The sequence below is a fragment of the Anneissia japonica genome, unplaced genomic scaffold (genome assembly GCF_011630105.1).
Source record: "Anneissia japonica isolate Jap-2015-1 unplaced genomic scaffold, ASM1163010v1 scaffold1693_len225059_cov107, whole genome shotgun sequence".
In the NCBI taxonomy this organism is placed as follows: Eukaryota; Metazoa; Echinodermata; class Crinoidea; order Comatulida; family Comatulidae; genus Anneissia; species Anneissia japonica.
In genome coordinates, this window is record NW_022728746.1 from 157,531 (window position 1) to 180,175 (window position 22,645).

Sequence of the window (22,645 nt, forward strand, 5' to 3'; positions counted from 1 at the left end):
GAAGATGGCGTATTGATGTTGGATGGAGTACGAGTTATTCGCAAGTTCCAAATGTTGTTAAGAAGGCAATGAAGGATAGCAAGGGATCCGGAACCGGCACACCGGCTACGAAACAGGCTTGTAGGTGTAAGTGAAATGCGAATATTGAGAGACACTGAAAGGTCAAAAACTTATCAACACTTAAATGCCAAGTTTGAAAACAGACCTGCTCCACGACCAATAATAGCGACAGAAGTACAGAAGCGGCACCAGGTGGATTTAATTAACATCAGCGAACATTCGATCGTAAACAAGGGAAAGAGATACTGTTATTGACAGTGATGGACATGTTAAGTCGTTTTGTTTGGTTGCGTCCACTGACCAGCAAACGTAGCACCGAAGTGGCGAAGTTCCTGAAGCAAATATACATTGAACACGGGCCGCCGAATGTTATCCAACATGACAGAGGTGGTGAATTCATTAAGGCGGTGAAGAAACTGATGAAACGTCTTGATGTCGGAGTGATAAAAGTTCTGCATACCACCCACAGACAAAAGGTAAAGTCGAAAAGTCGCTAAGAAAGAAGATAATGTATGATTTGGTTAAATTCAGGAAAAAGGGGATAAATTGGGTGAAGCACATGCCAGCTTACTCCTTTTGCTTAAATGACGATGCCCGCGAAGAACTAAGTTGGAGGACCCCTTTCGAAATTTACTTTGGAAGAAAGAACAATCGATTGCGTAGTCAGAACTGCGACTGGCAAAGACTAAGACTATCGAAAGAGATCGCAAATGCACCTCAAACACCATCACCCAAAGATTTGAGACGTTTCGAACAAACCCGAAACCAAATGAGACATTCTGCCCTTAAGGCAAACCGGAGGTGCGCCGAACGTGCAGATAAACGACATAGAAAATCCTTCCCACCATCAGTATATGACGTCAATGACGCCATCCTAGTGAGGATCACCAAGAGGAAAAACAGGCATAGAATTGTTCCAGGACGAATAATCAGGTACAAAGTACAATACAGGTCCACGGAAAGAAAGGAAACAACAAAGTGGTTTTCAGTGGAAGATCAAAGCAGCCGAGAAAAGACGAATAAATTGTAACAAGGTACACGGGGAATTAGAGAAGGGCTATGAAAACTTGAAGAGAAAACAGAGAAATATCTCTAAGTATTACATACCCTTCATTCACAATTATCGACTGAACGCTTTTCAAGAGGCCGGTCTGTCATTGCGTCTAGATCCGGCTGGTGACGGCAACTGTCAATTTGCAGCCCTTGCAGATCAGCTTAGCTCCCTAGGTATCTTCAGGTCTGCAGAAAGTCTTCAAACAGATCGTCGACGACTTGAGCAGAAATCCCTGGAGTCCTGATGCCAGTGTTTAGGCAATTTCGTGGAAGGAGGAGACTTTGAACAATATCTTGCGGACATGAGTCAAAACGGAAATTATGGGGACCACACTACGTTGCAACGGGCTAGCGAACTGTACAAATGTGGAAATAATTGTGTTTTCAACTCTTGGTCCTGATGCAACCCGGATTATTTCTCATTACGGGCAGTCAGGCCCTGTCCTTTGCAGAAGGACGTGGAGACCATTATGTGAGCCTTGATGGATCTCGTGAAAATGTACTTTTTGCAAGCGGTTTGAATACCAGTGGTTTAGATTCGGTCTCTGAAGTGGCAGTGCCACCCCCATCAGAACTGTATGCAGATGAAGAGTTGCCACGCCCACCAGAATTACATGCAGAGGAAGATCTGCCACGACCATCAAAATTGCATGCAGATGAAAAGTGGCTGCCTCTACCAGAACTGCATGCAGAGGAAGAGTTCCGATTCCCACCAGAGATACTCAGAATAATAATACAGATGACACTGTTAATGGACATGGGAATAATTGGGGCATTCAATAGGGTTTCCAAGCAGTTTAAGCAGTTAACCAGAGCACTCTACCCATTCCTTCACATACCACCTTCTTTGGCGCAAAGGCACAACTTGCTTAAGGCTCAAGATATGACCATTAGCGTATGGAACTTGGTGAACGGCGCTGATAAATGCAGTGACATCGCTTTGTATATCCGTGAACTATTTGAGAGGCGTCCAAATTGGATCAATGCTTGGGTGACCTTAACAGAATCACAATACTCCAGGTATATAACGGATATATATTTGGAAGAAAACATGAACATTTTATATTTACTGGTGCATTGAAAACGAGGCCGGATACTATAAGCGTAAAATCTTGTTGTTTTGCCGTTTAAAGTTTTATAAGTTTTCCAAGTATTATAGAAATAATTTTAATAATATATTTTTATTTAAAAAAAAAAAAAAACTTATGCCCCAAATTTAAAAAAAATGCAAAAGAAACCATGACTAAGCAAGATCACCGAATTAATCCAAAATTATCAATTATCATTGAACATTAATAAAACTAATTTTATTCTTTTTAATCACAAAACAAAACAAGACTATAATCATGTTTTAAAAATAGATAATAATATTATTAACCAGGTCAGTGAAACAAAATTTCTCGGTGTAACATTAGATTCCAAGCTTTCCTGGCAACCTCATCCACATAGATTTTTTGAATATGTTTGATCATGTATATGTTTGTTTTTGTTCATTATGTGGAAAATAAATAAATCAATCAATCAATCAATCAATCAAATCAAAAATTAACCAATTATTGTTTTTCTTTTTGTTTTGCCGTTTAAAGTTTCACAGGTTTTGGAAGTTTTCATAGAAATATTTTTGATATGATAATTCATGCTTATAATACATGCTCGTATTTGTATCGTAAATATGCGACAAATGCTATAAATTCATTTGTGACTGAAGTGTTAATTTGAAGTGTAATTCAGAGTTAATGAGGATAAATAATAAATCAATAAAGTTGTTCAAATAAAAATGTCTCATATTTCTTTCTCATTGAATACACAGTTGAACTTTGGTTTCCTCTGACCATCAGAGTCATCATATTATTTAAATGTCACCAGTATGTCTTGTGTTGTAGGTTCAGGTAGATTGTGTGGATAATATGTCGTGTTTCTCTCGTAGAAATTACAAAAAAAAAATCCCAAAAAATCCAAAATATTTCCAAATAATTTCAAAAGAAAATTTTTAAAAATTCAAAATTCAAAAATTCCCAAAGAAATTTCCCCAAAAATTGCAAAAAAATATATAAAAAAACAAAATAAAAATAAAAAAATAAAAACTGAAGCCCAAAAATAATTTTTTTAAAAATCCAGAATATTGGGGTTTTTTTCTGTAAAAAATACACAGCGTATTGTTCGAGGTGGGGAGATTTTGTGGAATTTTAAAGAGAAATAAGTATGACCCATATCATCTATCCGAATGTCTAATATTCTCCTTTGTTTTTTGCACATTAAAAATGGTATTGCGTAATGTGAAAAAAACAAAGGAGAATATTAGACATTCGGATAGATGATATTATTCTCCTTTGTTTTTTGCACATTACAAATGGCCTTGCGTAATTTTGAAACCTGCAGTTATCCTAGTGTGACTTTAGTTTAAAAAAGGTGTACATATCGCTGTCTTGGTTTTATACAACGATCATTATGACTTGCGTGTTTCTATCGTTTCCATCGTGCTTTTCCCCAATAAATTTAGCTAGCTTCAATGGGCATGGGGGTACAATTATTAATGCAGCTTCGAGGTTGTGTCAACGTGAGGCGCTATATAAATCTAGAATTATTAATTATATTATTATAATTGTTTACAAGTTGTCCATGAAGAAGCTCTGAGATGGAGGTAAACCGTAAAGTCACATTTACAACAACCAACAGGCTGGCAGATATCACTGATTACACTAGTCGGTTAAAGTAACAGGCGTGAGTAAGGGAGAAAGACTTGTTTTTACCATGTTTTTACGTTATGCGTTGATAGGTTTTTACATTATGCGTTAGAAAATGTGTTTAAATTATGCGTCAAAAGTTTATACATTATGCGTTAGCAAATTTTTTTACATCATGCGTTGATTTTTACATTATGCGTTATTTTTTTTACATTAAGCGTCAAACCTTTTTACATTATGCGTTAACCAAATTTGTTTTTACATTTTGCGTCGTTTTTACATTATCGGTTGTTACACGGTCCATTAGTTCGTAGTAGACTGGCCGCGCAGTCAAAACGAAAAATGCCTAATACGTGAATAGTACGGGACTAAGACTATCGCCTTGTGAAGTTCAATAATTACCTCCCCCAACGAGGTTATGTTTCGACTCTGTTGTTTATTTGTTTGTTTCTTTGTTTGTGCGGGTTTTTTTTTGGTTGTTTTTTTTTCTTTCTGTGCTTATCTGTTTGTCTGTTGGGCTGTTGGTCTGTCTGTTAACACTACAGGGCACTGTTTTTATCAGGAACTTCTCAAACTAGGTCATAATAATAGTCCAGCAGCTAGATATGGTTTACGTGTACATACTCTGCGATTTATATAGACCGGTTTTTTCATGCTCCTGATACCTTTGGTCATCCATTTTGCCCATGTAGCAATCGTAAAATTGGGTCCCCGGGTCCAAAATGGCCGCTTCATGCAAAAGTATCCATTTTTTGAGAAAAAATACAAACCCTCTGTATTTCAGTTAATATTGGTGATAGAGAGTTAATTTTGGTGCCAAAGTGTTCAGAATGATCACGTTTCTATTCGCTATAATGAAACATTTTCCCCAGAAAGTAGCACGAAAAAGTTTAATACCCAAAAAACTTGTTTTTTGCCCAAAAAACATGTTATTTTTATAATTTCCTATTTTTTCAAGCCATCGATTGTATAAAACTTATTTAAAGGTGACAAAAGATAGATAAAGTGACAATAATATATCACAAAAAAAAATATTTTCAAAAAATTCTAAAAGCTTATGCACAGAAAAATAATTGATTTAACTTAAAAAAGGCCGGTTTTGGTAAAAATTTTTAATAAATCAATACTCTGTTAGTATTTATTACATTCTCTTAAATTTGGACTCAAATTACTCGGAATACATGCATTTCTATTTGCTTTATTGGAACATTTTCTCCAAAAATAACCAGAAAGATATTTATTACCAAACAATTATTGGGCAAAAAACATGATTTTAATAATTTTCTCATTTTCAAGGCCATCGAATGTTGAATTCACTCAATACTGGCAAATGAGTATAAAGCACAAACAAATATACATATATAATATTTTTTTATAATTTATCCATACAAATATATTTAATTTTACTTTAAAAACATCGGTTTGGTAAATTTTTGCAAAAATAAGGAAAACTCTGAAACTCTGTTAGTATTTATTAAAGTAATTTGGTCTCAAGTTACTTAGAATAAATGTATTTTTTATTTGCTTTAATGGAACATTTTCTGTATAAATAACCAGGAAAATATTTATTACTGAAAAAAACACGTTTTTATGGCAAACAAACATTATTTTAATAATTTTCTTATTTTCAAGGCCATTAAATGTTTAAATTCACTGAATACTGGCAAATGAGTTTAAGTGACATTAATAAATCACAAACAAATATATATATTTGAATTTGTATACTATATCATTAACAAATATACTTACCTTTACATAGATTTTGGTAAACTTTTAAAAAAATCAGGAAATAATCCTGAAAATATACTTTATCAATAAAAATATACTAAGGTTTAATTTGAAAAGGCTGGTTTTGGTAAAATTTGTACAAATCAGAAAATAAAAACCTGTTTTTTATGTATACTGAGTTAGAAACATGTTTATAAAAACCCTGTTTTAGGTCAAATAATATGATTTACATTTTTTCTTATTTTCTAAGCCATTAAATGTTTTCACTTATTCAGTAGAGACAAATGGTACCTTTTTTGAAGGTTTTATATATATAATTTAACAGTGGTAACGGCCATCTTGATTTATATTATATGCAACATAACTGTATATATATATATATATATATATATATATATATATTTTAATATATAACAATTTTTATTACCATTATTATTATTACTATTATTATTATTATTATTATTATTATTATTATTATTATTATTATTATTATTCGTATTAGTATTAGGCCTATTTCTACGAGGTGAAGTACATGGATATGGCTATGATATAGTACTAGTTTCTTAAATGAAGCAAAAGAAGAACAATATTAATGTGTTTTCTTAATGAATTCAAAATTAACTATTGCAATCTACAAAGTGATATTATTACTAAATTTAAACAATATAATAGTTATACAAATGTTTGATTTGATTTGGATTTATTTAGCCATCAGAGTAAAATACAGAATCTAGACAAGATAAAACAAAACAATTGAATACTATGAAAGCAAGGAATAGCCCAAAAATGTTTCAAAGAAACGTATTTTCATTGGGATCCTGCGAACGAAACATTCAAATGACAAATGAAAGTACAGGGAAGGGATCAACACAAAACAAAAATGGAAAAGGGATTATTTACAATTTTAAAAGTTAAGACAATACAAAAGATCAACAATATAAAAGAAAAAAGCCAATTAGACAGATTAAAACTCATTAAAAAAAAGACTTACAAAACTACTATACATTCCAAGGTGATCTTTGAGGGACTTTTTAAATGAGTTTAATGAAGTGGAGAGCTTTATTTGTGTTGGTAATCTGTTCCATTCTTGAATTTCTGTTAAATAAAAAGTTTTTCAGAAACCCCCCTTTATAATAGGGACCCTAAAGTTTACTGAACGTGTGAAAGGGTAATGAAGATTGTTTATAACTTTAAATTTATGAGTTAAATAACAAGGGGCGGTTTTAGTAAAGATTTTGTACACATTACAAAATCTTAAAAATTTAGCTCTATTGTAAACTCTAAGAAAACCTATATCTCTTAATTCTGAGATTGGCCAGCATGTGCACAGGGATTTGAAATCTGGAGTTTTTTTTTTCAAGGTTTTTATAGATTCCCATGAAAAACCATGAAGATTAAGCATTATCAAAAATAGGTTGAACCAGAGCAAAACTAAGTAATTTGCGACTATTAAAAAAAAAGATGTTGTGAATGACGATAAGGAAATTAAAGCCCCATTCGCGGCAAAATTTCACTAAAAACTGACTTTTTTTTTGAAAATATGCATTTGCATTACTCCAATTATTATAAATCATGGAGAAATATTGGCATGAATTTTAGTTTTACGCAAAAGAATAAAAAAAAAAGAGAAATACAGACTATTTTTCATAAAATAACTGGTCAATGGAGGATCTTACTCCAGCATTACAAGCGTTAGTGAAAGGAACGCATTCTCATATTCCGATACAAAAGTAAAAGTGTTGTTGATCTACAATGCTGTAGAGTATATAAAACGTAGAGTAGATACACGTGATAGTTGTATAGAAAGAATTCTGTGTTAAAATTTGAATGTTATCATGTTAAGTAAAGAATGATATTATTGATTTTAAAGTTGGGTATTCGCCTAAGATGTACAAAGGGAACCCATTAAGCCGTGAAATTGTGGTTACTAATGGCCATGGTATATTTTATTATTTTATTGTGCTTAGTATTGACGTGATTAAGATACATCTATGATAGTTATTGTTAAGGACAGGTTAGGTACTCGTCTGTGTAAACAGAGAACCGCTATAATGGCCTCCTTTTCCTGAGAGATTGTTATTGTCAAGTTAGAAAAGTGGGCATAGCCACATTTTATTTGAACAGGTCCAGCAGTATTGACATAGGTATACGCTGTAAACTATATTACAATATATTATAACAGGAGTCTATATACCACTATACATAGGATATGTTCATGTAATTTTACATACATTGTTTATAATACTGTAAAGAAGAAGTTTATGATTAATTGTGTTTTATTACATGGTTTAATTTTTTGATGTTATAATCTTTTAAATGTTTCAGAGTTATTATATGATATTCATGATTATTAGATGGACACTTCGCATGAGTTACATCGAATGTTCGAGTGCGGATTGGCCACCCAGCACTGGATACAGTCTGACTTTGACTAGTTGTATTGTATTCCACCAGAAGTGTGTTCATCAGTAATTTGATGATTATTATATAGAGTTTTTTCTACTTATAGTTACTGATTAATTTGTTAAGACGCACAAGTATGTTTGCAACTCGGTGGAACTCGTTTTGAGGGCCACGGGGATATGTGAAGGGAACTGCAATAGCGACCTCTGTGAGGGTGAGGTACAGGGTAGAAGGAAGAAACATGGCGAATAAAGACATGTGTTTGTGAGACAGTAATAGGTTGTCTAGTATTATTATTGATGTTATGGTGTGATCCCGGACGGAGCCGAGGGAAGTCAAACAGTTTTTCCCTACGAATATTTTCCTCGTTCTTTACAATACCTTAATTTTGCCTTACCTCCAGTATGGTAATATTATATGGGGAAATGACTATCCCTCAAACCTTGTTAAACTATATAACCTCCAAAAACGAATTATTCATATTATTACATCATCACCATATAGGTGCAATGCTGAACCACTATTTCATCAACATAATCTTTTGAATATTTTTGACATTAATAAGGTACAAGTAGGGTGTTTTATGTATAAACACACCCATGAAATGTTACCAAATGTATTTAAGGATCTATTTCAGTACAAAGGTAATGTTCATAACTATCGGACAAGACAGTGCAATAGGCTTCGTATTCCGTTTGTTAGGCTGACTAAAAGCTAATTCTCAATTGTGTCCATGGTCCGCATGTATGGAACAATATGGATAGTAAACTAAAAACATCAAATACCCTTAAGACTTTTAGTAAACTCCTCAAAAAGGAAATCATATCAAATTATCAAAATGTACGTATGGAACAACATTGATAGTAGTAAACTAAAAACACCAAATACTCATAAGACTTGTAGTAAACTCTGAAAAAATGGATATCAATAGGTACCTTTATGATCTTTTTTTTTTTGTGTTTTAATTTTTAGTCTTTGTATTTAAAAGGGACCGTGAAGACAAGCCTAGGCTTCTAAACTGGTCCCTCGCCATAGTATTGTATGTTTTCTTTTTTCTGTTGCTCATGGTGAAATAAATGTCACATTGATTGATTGATTGATTGGTATGAATTTCACAGTTTTTGACAGTTGAATCTAACCCGGACTCGAAAACTGCGATTACAGATGCGTCTGTTTTGATTGCTAGAGTTCTAAGTTCTGGGAGTTTAGAGATAAATGATCTAGCATTTAAATGAATGCACTTAATGTCTTTTGATTTAAAAGCTGAGTAATCGATAGGTAGATTCACAGCGTTGGGTATAGAACCAGGCAGTATAAAATGATGGTCTGCAGGTTTTGGTTGGTCATGTGACTCATCAAAAATTGTATTTTCACGAAAAAGACACTTAGGGCACATCCAATTTAAATTGATTAAAGCTTGACGATAAAGTTTATCAGTTAACCGACAACATTGGAAATGACATTTCATTTCTTAACAGACACAGGGAACACAACGATGGGTTTTTGCAACAGGGCGCTCACAAACAGCACATGGATTTTTTACTGGACTGGGGTTCGATTCTATATCTCCGTCAACAAGAATAGAATTAAATGTAGAAGGGTGGTTTGCGTAATATTGCGTTAGTCCTCCAAATTTTCTTTTCTTGGGATGAGCTTGAACATTGCCCTTTGAAAAAATCATCTCAGCATCAATTTTCTTTATTTCATGATGAGCATGCTGGTAACTATGTATTTCCGCAAAATCGATTTTCTTACATATAAGATATATGCTAAGAATCAGGCCAATGAAAATCCCAGTAATAAGAACGTTAAATGTTTTCATAGTAGCTGTTTGTTGACGTCAGTTTGACATTCACAATACCAGGTATGGCTCACATACCACAAACGTCAAGTAAAAAGGCGGCAAGAACAATAGACTATCGTACCTGTGCGAAGTAAACGATGGTACCGTTGATTTGTTTTCCTAAGCCGCTTAATGAATGAGATGAGTTCGGCGGTAGAAACGTATACCTGTTGCGTGAATAAGATGATTCAGGTAGTACCTTGGGCTTCGAGTCAGCTAATCAACTAAGATATACCAAAAGAGCCTTAAGGATTGATGTCCTTTTGTACTTGAATGTACTCTATTTAACTTGAAAAGGGCTGGTTTTTGTATCTAAATTAGAAATATTATATATTTTCTAAATCCATTAAATAATATAACTTTACATATTAATTGCCAAAATTAAACTAATAAAAAAATTTGGCCTGGAAAACAATGGAATTATAAATTTCGGCATACAATACATTTATCCTGAACAATTATTTATTGGCAATAATATTTTTCCCTGTACTTTTTGGAGAAAATATTCTATTACAGATAGAAATACACATAAAGCAAAACAATTTAAGACCAAATGTAACTCTCTCGCAAATATAATAACCGAGTCCTGAATTTGGCAAAAAAATTAACAAAACTTACTTTTTTTTTTTTAAGAAAAATGAAGTGTATTTATATGGATAAAGTGTAAGAATTTAAAAAATACATATTTGTGATTAAATAATGTTACTTTAGACAATTTAGAAGTATTGTGTGAATTAAAACCTTTGATAGCCTTGAAATTTAAAAAATTATGAAATTCATTTTTTGCCCTAAAAATGAGGTTTTTAGTAAACATATTTTCCTGGTAGTCTGTGGAGAAAATGTTCCATTAAAGTTTAGAAATACATGTATTCCGAGTAATTTGACGGCAGATTAATTTTCCCTGAACAAATATTAAAGCGAGTTAAGGAGTTTTTCTGAATTTTGCAAAAAAGTTTACGGTACCTAAACCGATGTACTTAAAGTAGAATTAAGTATATTGTTATGAGGGATAAAGTATAAAACATTTTAAAATATGTTATATTTGTTTGCAATTTAATAATATCACACTGCCAGTACTGTATTGAGTGAATTCAAACATTTGTTGGCCTTGAAAATAAGAACATTATTAAAACTAGAAATTGCAAATTGCAAGTGAAGTGCTGCGAAGTACAACTGCATATAAATGTTCTTTGAACAAAATTATTTATGCGAGACAAGTGAAAATAATGAATAATAAAACTATAAAAAATAATATGAGACACGACCCATTGTCTATATTGTACACTTCTCATTGGGTAACAAAGTCGTAATTTTTTATTTTTGTCAAAAAGTGTCTAGTGTGGTGAATTATGGTTTAGGTTTTTTTTTAAATAAAGTTTCAAAAATTCCTATGTATGTGGAAAATGTAGTTGATTACCAAAGGTTACAATTTTTATTTTGAAGACTGCATGGTCTAGGAAGTGTACATTTTTTTATGGGGCAAGTTTCCAAGGGCGGGTTGCGAGCGGGTTTTCTAGGGGCGAGTTGACTGCCAAAGAGTGTTGCCAAAGTGCGAGCCAGCGTGTTATTTGATCACAAGTGCGAGACATAATCACAAGTGTGAGCCAGCGAGCCATGACGTCACGACAATAGATAGAGACGTTAGCCAGTTGTGCGAGGTAGCGGCTGTGATTTGTGGAGTACAATCCAAAAAACTCTAATAATAATGAATTATTGTGATGTTAAATAGACAATGTTAGCTATCAAAGAGCGACGTTGTTTTTCATTGGGCCCTTCGTCTTCAAGGCTAGGCCTATACCATCCTAGCTAGTCTAGGCCTAGAGTAGGATAAGGCTAGCGCGACATGCGGACGTTGGTACGAGTTGGTTAGTCTACAAACGTCGCCTAAAGTAATTGATTTTACCCGGCAGAACGACAGAAGGAAACTCCGCTTTTCAGTCGTCTTCGGCAGTCATTTTTTGACAAACAATGACCTTTCAGAGGTCAAATTGCTGTCAAGAATATGAATTGGCTGCTTCGCAGCAATCATGTTTTTGCCAGAAACATTTTTTTTTTGTAATAAATATTTTCTAGTTTTTTTTGTTTTTGTTTTTTTTAAATGTTCCATTAAAGCTTATAGGAATACAAGTAATTTAAGAACAAATTTAACTCTCCTTAACAAATATAAAAAGAGTTACAGAGTTTCCCTTATTTCTGAAAAAAAAATTACCTTTAAAAGTAAAATGAAAGATATTTTTATGGATAAAGTATACGAATTCAAAATTATTATATTATTATAAACAAATTTTGTTTGTTTGTGATTTATTAATGTCAATTAAACTCATTTGCCAGTATTGAGTAAATTCAAACATTTAATGGCCTTGTAAAGTATTGTAAAGTGTAACATCTAGTCCCTAGCGCATAGAGACCATGTATTATTACCATTACCATAACCATTACCATTGAAAATAATAATTAAAAAAAATAATAAAATCATGGTTTTTGCCCTAAAACGGTTTTTTTTTTGGTAATAAATATTTTCCTGGTTATTTCCAAAGAAAATGTTCAATTAAAGCAAATAGAAATACGTGTATTCTGAGTAATTAGAGACCAAATTTAACTTCCGTTAATAAATACTAACAGAGTTTTTCTGATTTTTGCAAAAAGTTCAACAAAATCTTGCCAGTACTGAGTGAATTCCAACATTCGATGGCCCTAAAAATGAGAAAATTATTAAAATCATGTTTTTTGCCCCAAAAAACAGGATTTTTTGGTTATAAATGTTTTCCTGGTTATTTTTTTGAGAAAATGTTCCATTAAAGTAAATAGAAATGAAAGAGTAATTTGAGACCAAATTCAACACAATCTGATAAATACTAACAGAGTTACGGGTTTCTCCTGATTTAGTAAAAAGTTTACCAAAACCGGCTTTTTTGAAGTTAAATCAATTATTTTTTTTTATTATTGTCACTTTAGCTATTTTTTCCACCTTTGAATAAGTGGGAACAATCGATGGCTTGGAAAAAATAGGAAATTATAAAAAAAAAATATGTTTTTGGACAAAAAACGAGTTTTTTGGTAATCACTTTTTCTCCTGTTACTTTCTGGGAAAAATGTTTCATTACAACGAATAAAAACATGATCCTTCTGAACACTTTGGCACCAAAATGAACTATCTATCACCAATAGTAACTGAAATTAAAAAAAATAAAAATAAAAAAAAATATTTTTTTCCAAAAATGTATACTTTTAATTTGCATAAAAGCGGACATTTTGGATCCGGAGGCCAAATTTTACGATTGCTACATGAGGAAAATGGATGACCAATGTTTTCAGGAGCATGAAAAAATAGGTCTATATAAATCGCAGAGTATGTACACGTAAACCATATCTAGCTGCTTGACTATAAATCCATCACTAAATATCTCGAGGAGATTACATTTTGAAGGGTTATGGTTAAAGGTGAAAATCACAATCGAAGAAAAACTGCTTTTTATATATAACTACATACAGCTAACAACTTTTATCAGAAATGTGTAAAATTTAGTCACAATGTTCCATGATCAACAATCTAAAGATGATTGACTTTTGAATAGCCCAGGTCACAGCACAAGGTCACAATCAACGAAAACTACTTATAACAGCCTACATCCGACAATATCTATCAGAAAATTGTAAAACTTCGTCATATTGTTGGCCGACAACAATCTAAAGGTTAAATTTTTTAGGTCAGGGCCAAAGGTCAAGTTCACAATACACGAAAACCACTGTTATATATAACAGCTTACAGTCAACAATTATTATCAGAAACTCGTCAAACGTGGTCACAATTATATAGTATGACCAAATATCTGGAGGTCAATACATGTGAATGTCTACCTTTCTATATATAAAAGCCTACAGTCGACAATTTATATTATAACTTCGTATAACTTTTTTTTATTTATTCATTATTAACAAGACATTACAAAAATACATTATTAACACGTAATTATGTGATGCTGTACAATCTATGAGAGATACATACTAAAAATTCCTGGTAAAAATGTGTTAAGAATACTTTGAAACGCTTATTTCTAATTCACCCAAAATGGTTTAATCTGTACTCATTGGTTTTACGAGTTGCCTCTCATCATTATATTGGTTTATCCTGCCATTAATTACTGTACTTCAAATATTCTTCTGTTTGCTAATTGTAGTTAACAAATTCATTTAAGCCTTTATTTCATGGTCTGACGGAACCAAATCTGGATATATATTCATTACTTCATGATTTGATAATATTTTTATATCCACTCATTACTACATTCATTTTTTTCTGCCATTATTTATATCAAAATATTCTTTTGCTTGCAAATTGTATTTAAACACATTTATTTAAAACTTTATTTGATAGTCTGACAGAACCACATCTGGCTTTGTAAATGTAGAATTTAACTAAAATTATTAGATTATTAACACATTTGTTTTCGTGTCCAAACAAAATACATGCTTTTTGAGAGAGTATTTTTTAGTTTATTATTACTCCATGATTTGATCCTATTTTCTTAATTGTTTGTACACTAAATCTTCATAAACTTTCTACGTAAGTGCAGTCATGAAAAAGTTGTGTCATGGTTTCTTTGTAATCCCCACAAAACGTACAAAAATCACAATCCTTAATTTTAATATTCTTCAAAAAATATTTATTGTTTAAATTCTTGCAGTTATTCTGTATTGAAACCATTGATATTTTGTATTTTTTGTTGAGATAAAGGATGTGAGCATAATATTTTCCATTCCTCATTTGCTAATTCTCTTTCTAAATCAATACACTATTTATTATTTGCTCAGGCTACTTCTAATTTATCATACACAAACATCCTATATAAGCCTTTTATACCGTATTTAGACTCACTGAATAAAGAATTATAGTTTGTATTTACTGGATTTTCAGTATTAGATTTTAAAGGTAACATTTGTTTAAATCTTGTTTTTATTGCAGAAACAACAGCATGGTACTCTAAATAGTTGCATTTCATTATTATATTTCATAAGAAAATCTTGATAGAGTAATTTAAAAAACCTTCACCAAAAGTAAGAAGGTCGTTAACAAAACGTATTCCCTTTTTAAACCAATTTGAATAATAAATTGTATTATTACCAATCAGCATAACGTTATTCCTCCAAAAGGAGGAGCTCAATATTTCATTTAAACCTAAATTTGAATTATTAATTTGTGTAATCTTAGCCCCATGACCTTAATACATCTTTCCAGAAAAGGTTTTTTTAAATTCTCGGCTGTTTCAATAAGTAGAGAGCATCCATACTCAAAAATATAACATGGTGTTTTTACAATGACCTGAAACATTGAATGTATATTTTCAGCCAGTCTTAATCTCCTCATCCATGCTACCCTAATTTAAAATAACAATGCACATCTATCATTTTTACCCCATCATCGCTGTATCCTTGCACCATCAAATTTCGTTTTATTCTAGGTTTATTAGACCAAATAAATTTAAATAAAGAACTATGTAATGTTTGCATTATCTCATTGTATTGGTCTACAATATATTAAAACGATTATTCAGCTGGGATAAATGCAAATATTTACAAACAACTATTGTTCCCAATACGGTTCATTTTCTTTTCGACCATACTCAACTAGTTCGTTGATCTTTATTCTTGCCGGTGATTAATTTAAATCTTGCATTTCATTGAGGTCAAGAGAATGCCATGTAATTTAAACTATTTTTTCCCCATCGAATATTAATCTCAGGGCATAATTTTGTAATTTTGTATTTTTTTGTTCAGAACCATATTGCTACTGATTTTTCTACATTTATCTGTAGCCCTGACATATTTTGAGAATTTTTCTAGAGTAAAAAGTGTATTACGAAACGATTCGTTTGACCCATTTAGGATAAAATTTGTATCATCTGCGTATTTTCTTATAATGTACTTATCTATAAACAAGAATCCATTTATCAATGGATTTTTTTCTTACCATTTTTTTTTTCGAGTATTGCTACACATAAAATAAAAATATATGGAGATAGTGGGTCACCTTGTCTACATCCTTTAGGTATGTTAAGAAAGGAGACAAATTGCCATTCACTTTGACACAAGACGTTGATTCTATATTAAGGACGGTGTACCATTGTATTGACTCCTTTCCAAATCCCAATATGTGCAGTAAATTTTCTACAAAATCCCTTGACAAAGAATCAAAGGCTTTATTAAAGTCTACCAGAAATAATAGGCCATCCTTTTTCTTTCCTCTGCATAAGAAATGATGTCATAAATGGTACGTATTCCATCAATAATATTTCTCCCTTTTAGAAAACCACTCTGATCATTGGTTAACAGTGTGGGTAGCACTTCTTTTTTAAACAGTTAGCGATGGCTGATGATGCAATTTTGAAAAAAAAATGTATTTAAAAGGGATATTGGTCGCCAGTTCCCTATTCAATTTCTTGCTTTTAGACCTTTGCGTATTATCCATTGCCTTTGTGTTACCGAAAATTTACGGGCCTGAAATGCATGATTTAAAGATCTAAGGAGAAAAAAACGATACGTCTTTTCTTATACTTAACAAAACTTTAGAGTGAATCCATCCGATTCTGGGGATTTACCGTTTTTATTTTTTTTTTTCATATTTTTTAATGAATTTCTGGCATAGTTAAAATTCCTTCTAACTTAACTTTATCAGAACTTAACTTTATCAGTACTTAATAACTTTTTCACATGGTGTGCTGATAGTAATGTATCCAACTGACATACTTCTACTTCTGAAAATGCATATAGGTTTTTTATAAAAGTGAACTAACCCTGCCATTATATTTTTTGATTACAGGTTATGTCTTTCTGTATTTCATGGATCATTTTTTTACATAATTTCTTTTTTTTTTAATAAAAAAAAATATTTTGTTGGTTTTTATTCTTGTTCAATTCATGTGGCTTCCGATATAATACAAGCTCCAAGCAACCCTTTTCTCTAAATTTTTCTAACACTTCTTGTACGGTATTATGTTCATCTGTTAAAATTCTAGCATCTTCAGTTAGGTTTAAAACTAACAACTCCCTAATGGAAAGTTCCCAAGACTTGATTTCCCCCCCACAATTTTGATTTCTGTTGGTGGCTTTTTTTTTAAATTAGTCCACTGCTGTATGTAATTGTCATTCCTCTTATTTCATGTAATAATGTTACATACAATAACTGGTCAGTTATACTAAACATGATTTCATCTAATGGGGTATCTTCATTGTAGTTACGGGCATAATGTTTTGTCACAGTATTTATCTTTTCTTTAACTTTTTCAATATACTTAAAATCTCTTAACAGCGAGTCATTAAATTTTCACAATCCTTTTCCTCTGGAAATATTTGATAACTTCAGTTTTAGTATGGGGATTGATCTGACCTATATTTAGTTTCTATATTACATTTCTGTACGATGGATATAAGTTCTTTTGATATTAAAAAGAAATCCAGTCGCGCACCTTCAGTAAAGTTTCTAACGCTCCAGGTGTATTTTAAAGATGATTCATTATTTTTCCTCCATGGGTCGCATAATTTTAGTTCCTGTTTCATTTCCAAAAAAGATTGTTTAAATTTTGTTTAATGTAATGGTCCTTTTGTGTATCCTGGACCAGGTTCGAATCACCGCACCAAATTTTGTGAGTTGATTCTAGTTTTTCTACATTATTTTCAACATTAAGAATAATATTTCCTGTTTGGATCTATTTGTTTAGATTTAAGTTTGTATTCTAGGTTATTATCAAAAATGATTACTGTGCCAAGAGAATTGCCAAAACTCATAACAGTCTAGTCCCCGTGTAATTCTTTATGTCATCCGCTCTGTCTTCAGTCCAATGTGTATCCTGCAGACAGACCACAATTTAAGTGTCCGAAAATAATCAAATACGTCATTTCTTTTCTCTGTACTGCTAAGTCCCCGACAATTGAGTATTACAATTCGTATTTCACACATTTAAGTATCTTACAAATACAGATTAAGCATAGGATAATAATAATAATAATAATAATAATAATAATAATAATAATAATAATAATAATAATAATAATAATAATAATAATACATTTTTTTAAAAGGGAGAATTTAAACACCATACAGTCGATTAACTTTCCACATAATACGTGCACTTTTACCGCTCGGCTACACTTCAACTGGTATGTATAGTTAGTATAATTGCACTCATATATAACAACGACCAGTGGACCGGGCAAATTATACATATGGCGCACAGGGCCAGGGTTTTTAATCCCAGAATATCGTGTTGAGGATGTTATGGTTGCTCTGTCCTTATTTCCCTAAAGAAACTATTTGTAGTTAATTTGTAGGGTGAGTGTCTTATTAATGAATTGAGGGAGTATTGTACACTTTAATAGATACATTAGAGTACCCTCTTTCACGTAAAAATACAACATAGCTATGGTAAGACATGGAGGCTGGAAGGTATAATATTCCTATATATTTTGTGAAAATATTTGGCCCAGGGATTTGTTTGTGGTCATTGTGTGTGCGAATATGACTGGAAATTGTATCCTTTGTAGTGTGATTGGGAGGTTGGAGTCTGATGCGGCAAGTTTCACTCGCGGAAACTCTCTTTTTCATTTATTCATTCATGAGAGGTGCCTAATGTACATTTCACAGCCCTTATTGGTAATGTCTTGGTTGTGCAATAGCACGATTATTACACCTTGCTTGAAAATTAATGCGGTGATGCGTAGGCATGCCGATTTAGGTGAGGGAGTGAAGAAAAGCCATAAGGTATTGTTAGTTTTGAGTCAAACGATTATTTATCTGTTACTTTTAAATGTAATGATTACTCCCATACTCTAGTTTATAACATTTTTTTTTTACAAATGACAGCAATTACCAGTCAGCAGTCTGGCACGAACGGGAGCATGCGGTTCCTCAGCACCGAGGCGATAAGACTGTTCAGGCCGCGGCCTGATACGATATTTTAAAGATCCGAGCACAGTGGTATCGAATAGAGAAGAATGCTATACATTTAATGTGACGAAAACATCTCGTGAAAAATGACCGTCAAGGCGCTTATTTTCAGTCGATATTTGGCGTATATTTTCGTTGTCATCCGATATCCAGGCCAGAAATGTATATTTCTTTATATAGATTTTTTTTAAATTAAGATATTAGTATTTTTAAAAAAAACATAATGTAAACAATTTCCTTTTGCTCAGAGGTGGCAAAAATCAGGATGGCAACTGGTCTATGGTTGCGAAAAGCCGGGTGGCAACGGGCAAGGTAACGTGCCGAAAACCAATACAGAATACACTGACATTTTAAGAAAAATATAATTTTTCATTATATTTATGTTTTATTTATTTAATACAATATGATTGATAACTTACCTTTTTGGTTCTTCTGTTGATACTCGTTGTTCCGATATTAGTCAACAACTGTCTTATACAGGACGCATAACCTGAGCGAGCCAGTGCATGGAGAAGAGAGAAGCCTCTCTAACAAAAAAAAAAACAATTTAAAAAAAAGATATACCGCTACTAGATGGAAAATCCATAATGCATGTTTGTCGAATCCTTATCAGAACTTAATAATTCTGAATAATTTTAACCTACATGTTAAGTATGGATACCACTCTTATATAGCGCATTCCGCAAAGAATAGGCCTTGCTTCAATACCCAACTACAAGCAGTAAAAAAAAATACTTCAGCCAAGGAGGTTATGTTTTCGCCCCTCTTAATTTCTGTGTTTGTCTCAAAACAGCCTAAAGGTCACATTTTTTTTTTTCAGAAGCTCGTCGAACTTGGTCACAATGATCCATGACCAGAGATTTTTAGGTGAAGTTTTAAAGGATCAGGGTCAAAGGTCATTGTCACAATCTACAATTTTTTTTGTCGGATTAGAGCAAAGGCTGCCTGATAATTCATGCATACTATTTCCAACATCAAATTTGGATATCGTAAGCATGACTGATTTTGTAAATCAGGTGACTGGCTTACTTTATGCATATTAATTAATCTTGGTAAATTTTCAAAAATGAAGATGCGGATGTCTCGACTAGGACTAAGCTAGACCATCTCCCTTCTGCCTACCTACTTGAATAAAACAGTTAGCTAGTTTTGGCCTGCTTGAACGACTATGTTGCTTAAGTATTATTTTTTTCCATGAATGGATAACCCCAAAAAAGAAGTGGGGTCCGGGGGTCCTCCCCGGGAAAAGATTGATCACTAGATGTCAGGAAATGAGCTTTCCCGACTCTATGGTGTCTTTTAATGACTTTTAAGTTCTTTAAATTTTAAGATTTTCCTCTGCTTAAAAACGGTAAGTTAAACTTCTCATTCTTATTACTGTAAATACTAGTAGCTCTACTATGTGTTTATGTACAGTACAAAGCAAAAATTGAGTCGCTGCATACATATTCTTTTTTCAATAAATCGATAAACCCTAAATAAAACGGGGGTCGGGGGTCCTCCCCGGGAAAATGTTGGTTCTTAGATGGCAAGAAATGAGTTTTCCCAACTTCTGAAGTGTCTTTTAATCAAAATCCAAGGTTTTTTCCGTCTTTTAAACGGTCAGGTAATTTTTTCTCATTCTTATTACGGTTAATATGCCTATGTGAGTACCGATACAGAGAGAATTTTTTTAAATTTTTTTTTTCTAGGAGGGGGGGTCAGTACCCCCCTGACCCCCTCAGATCCGCTAACAGGCCCGGTATGCCATCTAGCCTAATTGCCATCTAGCTTTATTTGTTTGTGCCATTGCCCACACTAGTATTACTAGGGTCTATTCTAAATATTTTAGGCCTGTTTTATTTGAGAGGACTATTTTTTAGTCATGTCTAACTAGTCGACGCGAGTGACTCAGTTTCATGGCTCCGAAAATGTGAACTTTGTGATTGGTTGAAATTGTTTATTTCCGTCCTCCCATTTATTCAAATACGGAACATAAGATTAAGTCATTATTTTGTCATCCTGGTACCTGCATTCAGTGTTTTTTCAAGTCGCTTATTTCGTCTCTAAATTAACTTTCTCGTTGCTGGCGCTTTCCAGAATGAGAAAAATAATAAAACAATAAGAGACTTGTTGAAGTCTATACAACCTACAGTCAACAGATTTTGTCAGAAACCAATAACGATACTGATACTAATGATAATACTACTACTAATGATAATACTGCTACCCATTAGGCCTACCAAGATCTTTATCGATACCGACACCGACACAAATCATAACACTTAGAAATGTATACTGTAATACCATACTCCAAGTATTGAAATACACGCCATCGTGTTAGGATTGAATATATCGACATTAATTATGTCATGACATAATATTGAATCCCAACACGATGGTGTATTTCAGTAATTAAATTATGTATGATAATTTCTTATCTGAGATTTTTTTTATGGACCTCAATAATAGTAGTTTTACTACTGCTGCTGCAGCCGCAGCTGCTGCCGGTGCCGCCGTTGCTGCTACCACTACCACTATTACCACCACCACCACCACCAGTGGCAGATCCAGGAATTTGAAATACTGCGGAGTCCGCGAAAGTAAATTTTACAGACCACATCAGCCCCATCATGGAGATGCCAATAGGAGCTACCACTAATACCACTACCACCTCCAACAACAACAACTACTTGGTCTACTACTGATGCTGCTGCTGTTGCTACTACTACTACTACATTACTACTACTACTACTACTACTACACCCATATAGGGTGTCTATAAAAAGAAGACCATTACTTATGTCATCCATCCTATGTTGGTGTCACCACCAAATGACCGATGCTGCACATAAGCGTAACTATACAGCATTCCTACTGTTTATTTTAACATGGAACAAGTTTATGAATGGCATATTCAAGGTTTTTTTTAGGCCCCGAAAATATGCATACCACTAGGCCAAACCTTACTTTCGTTTAGAGGGTAGCAGCGCCAAGACGCGCTCTACCACCAGCCACGGACGTACAACATTGGTTGCCGATTTGGAAATGGAATAAAGAGTAAATCATTAAATTGACTCACATTCAGGCAATAATGTGCTAAAAAGACGAATACTACATATACCATATACATAGCATGAAGTGATGTAAAAATTATTTTAATCACGATTGAGAGAAAAAAAAAGTGTGGGTCTTCGTTTTTCTTGTCTTCGGTCTTCGTTTTGTAGACACCCATAAGGGTGTCTATAAAACGAACACCCTTATGATATTCCTCATTTTGTTCCGATAAGATAATGAAATAGGTTCTTGACAACTGTTTTATGATAATTTTGAAATACTTTCAATAAGTTTTGTAGACAACCATATAGGGTGTGTATAAAACAAAGAATCTTGAAAAGTTCACAAACAGACGGCCAAAAATTTCGTAATTTTTATTTTGTGACAGCCTGGTGTATCATCATTAAAATAAAAGAGAAAAAATAGGGGTCTTCGTTTTGGGGTCTTCGGTCTTCATTTTATAGACACCCTATCTTATGTTTTAAAATAGAAGTAGGCATCTTTAACCGCCTGGTATTTGAACCTGAACGAAGATCACTGTGATTAGACTGGTTAAGTGTGATAATGTCAGTAAGGTTGTACACAGTCTATGAAGCATTTAAAGACGATGGTGGGTATTTTGAATGTGATACATTCATACCTGCCAACATTCGAATATCAAAAATAGGGACGCTATTTATTGGTGCCATGCCTCTCCCACCAAGGTATAAATTGGGTGAGTAGGCCTAGGCCTAGGTCGGTAAATTTAACAAATGCTCACACAAAATAATAAAGGAATTGTCTACGAATTCTCCCGACTTGAAGCTCTTCCAATTGCTTAGAACAGACATTGGTCACCGTAAAGTTGAATACAAAGCCCATCCTTGTAAATTCTTTTGTTGTTTACTGTCGCTAAAA

At 32.9% G+C, this 22,645-nt stretch overlaps 1 protein-coding gene across 1 annotated transcript in view; it reads right to left on the reverse strand.

The window, feature by feature from the left end:
* LOC117114535 overlaps nt 1–19,750 on the reverse strand; it is a 58,550-nt gene extending 38,800 nt beyond the window's left edge. The window contains exons 1-2 of the mRNA XM_033258213.1: nt 19,676–19,750; nt 19,132–19,239 (exon numbers count right to left, since the gene is read on the reverse strand). Of these exons, the coding sequence (XP_033114104.1) occupies nt 19,132–19,239; nt 19,676–19,750 (183 nt within the window). The remainder of the gene's footprint in view (nt 1–19,131; nt 19,240–19,675) is intronic.
* Between the last annotated feature and the right edge of the window lie 2,895 nt (nt 19,751–22,645).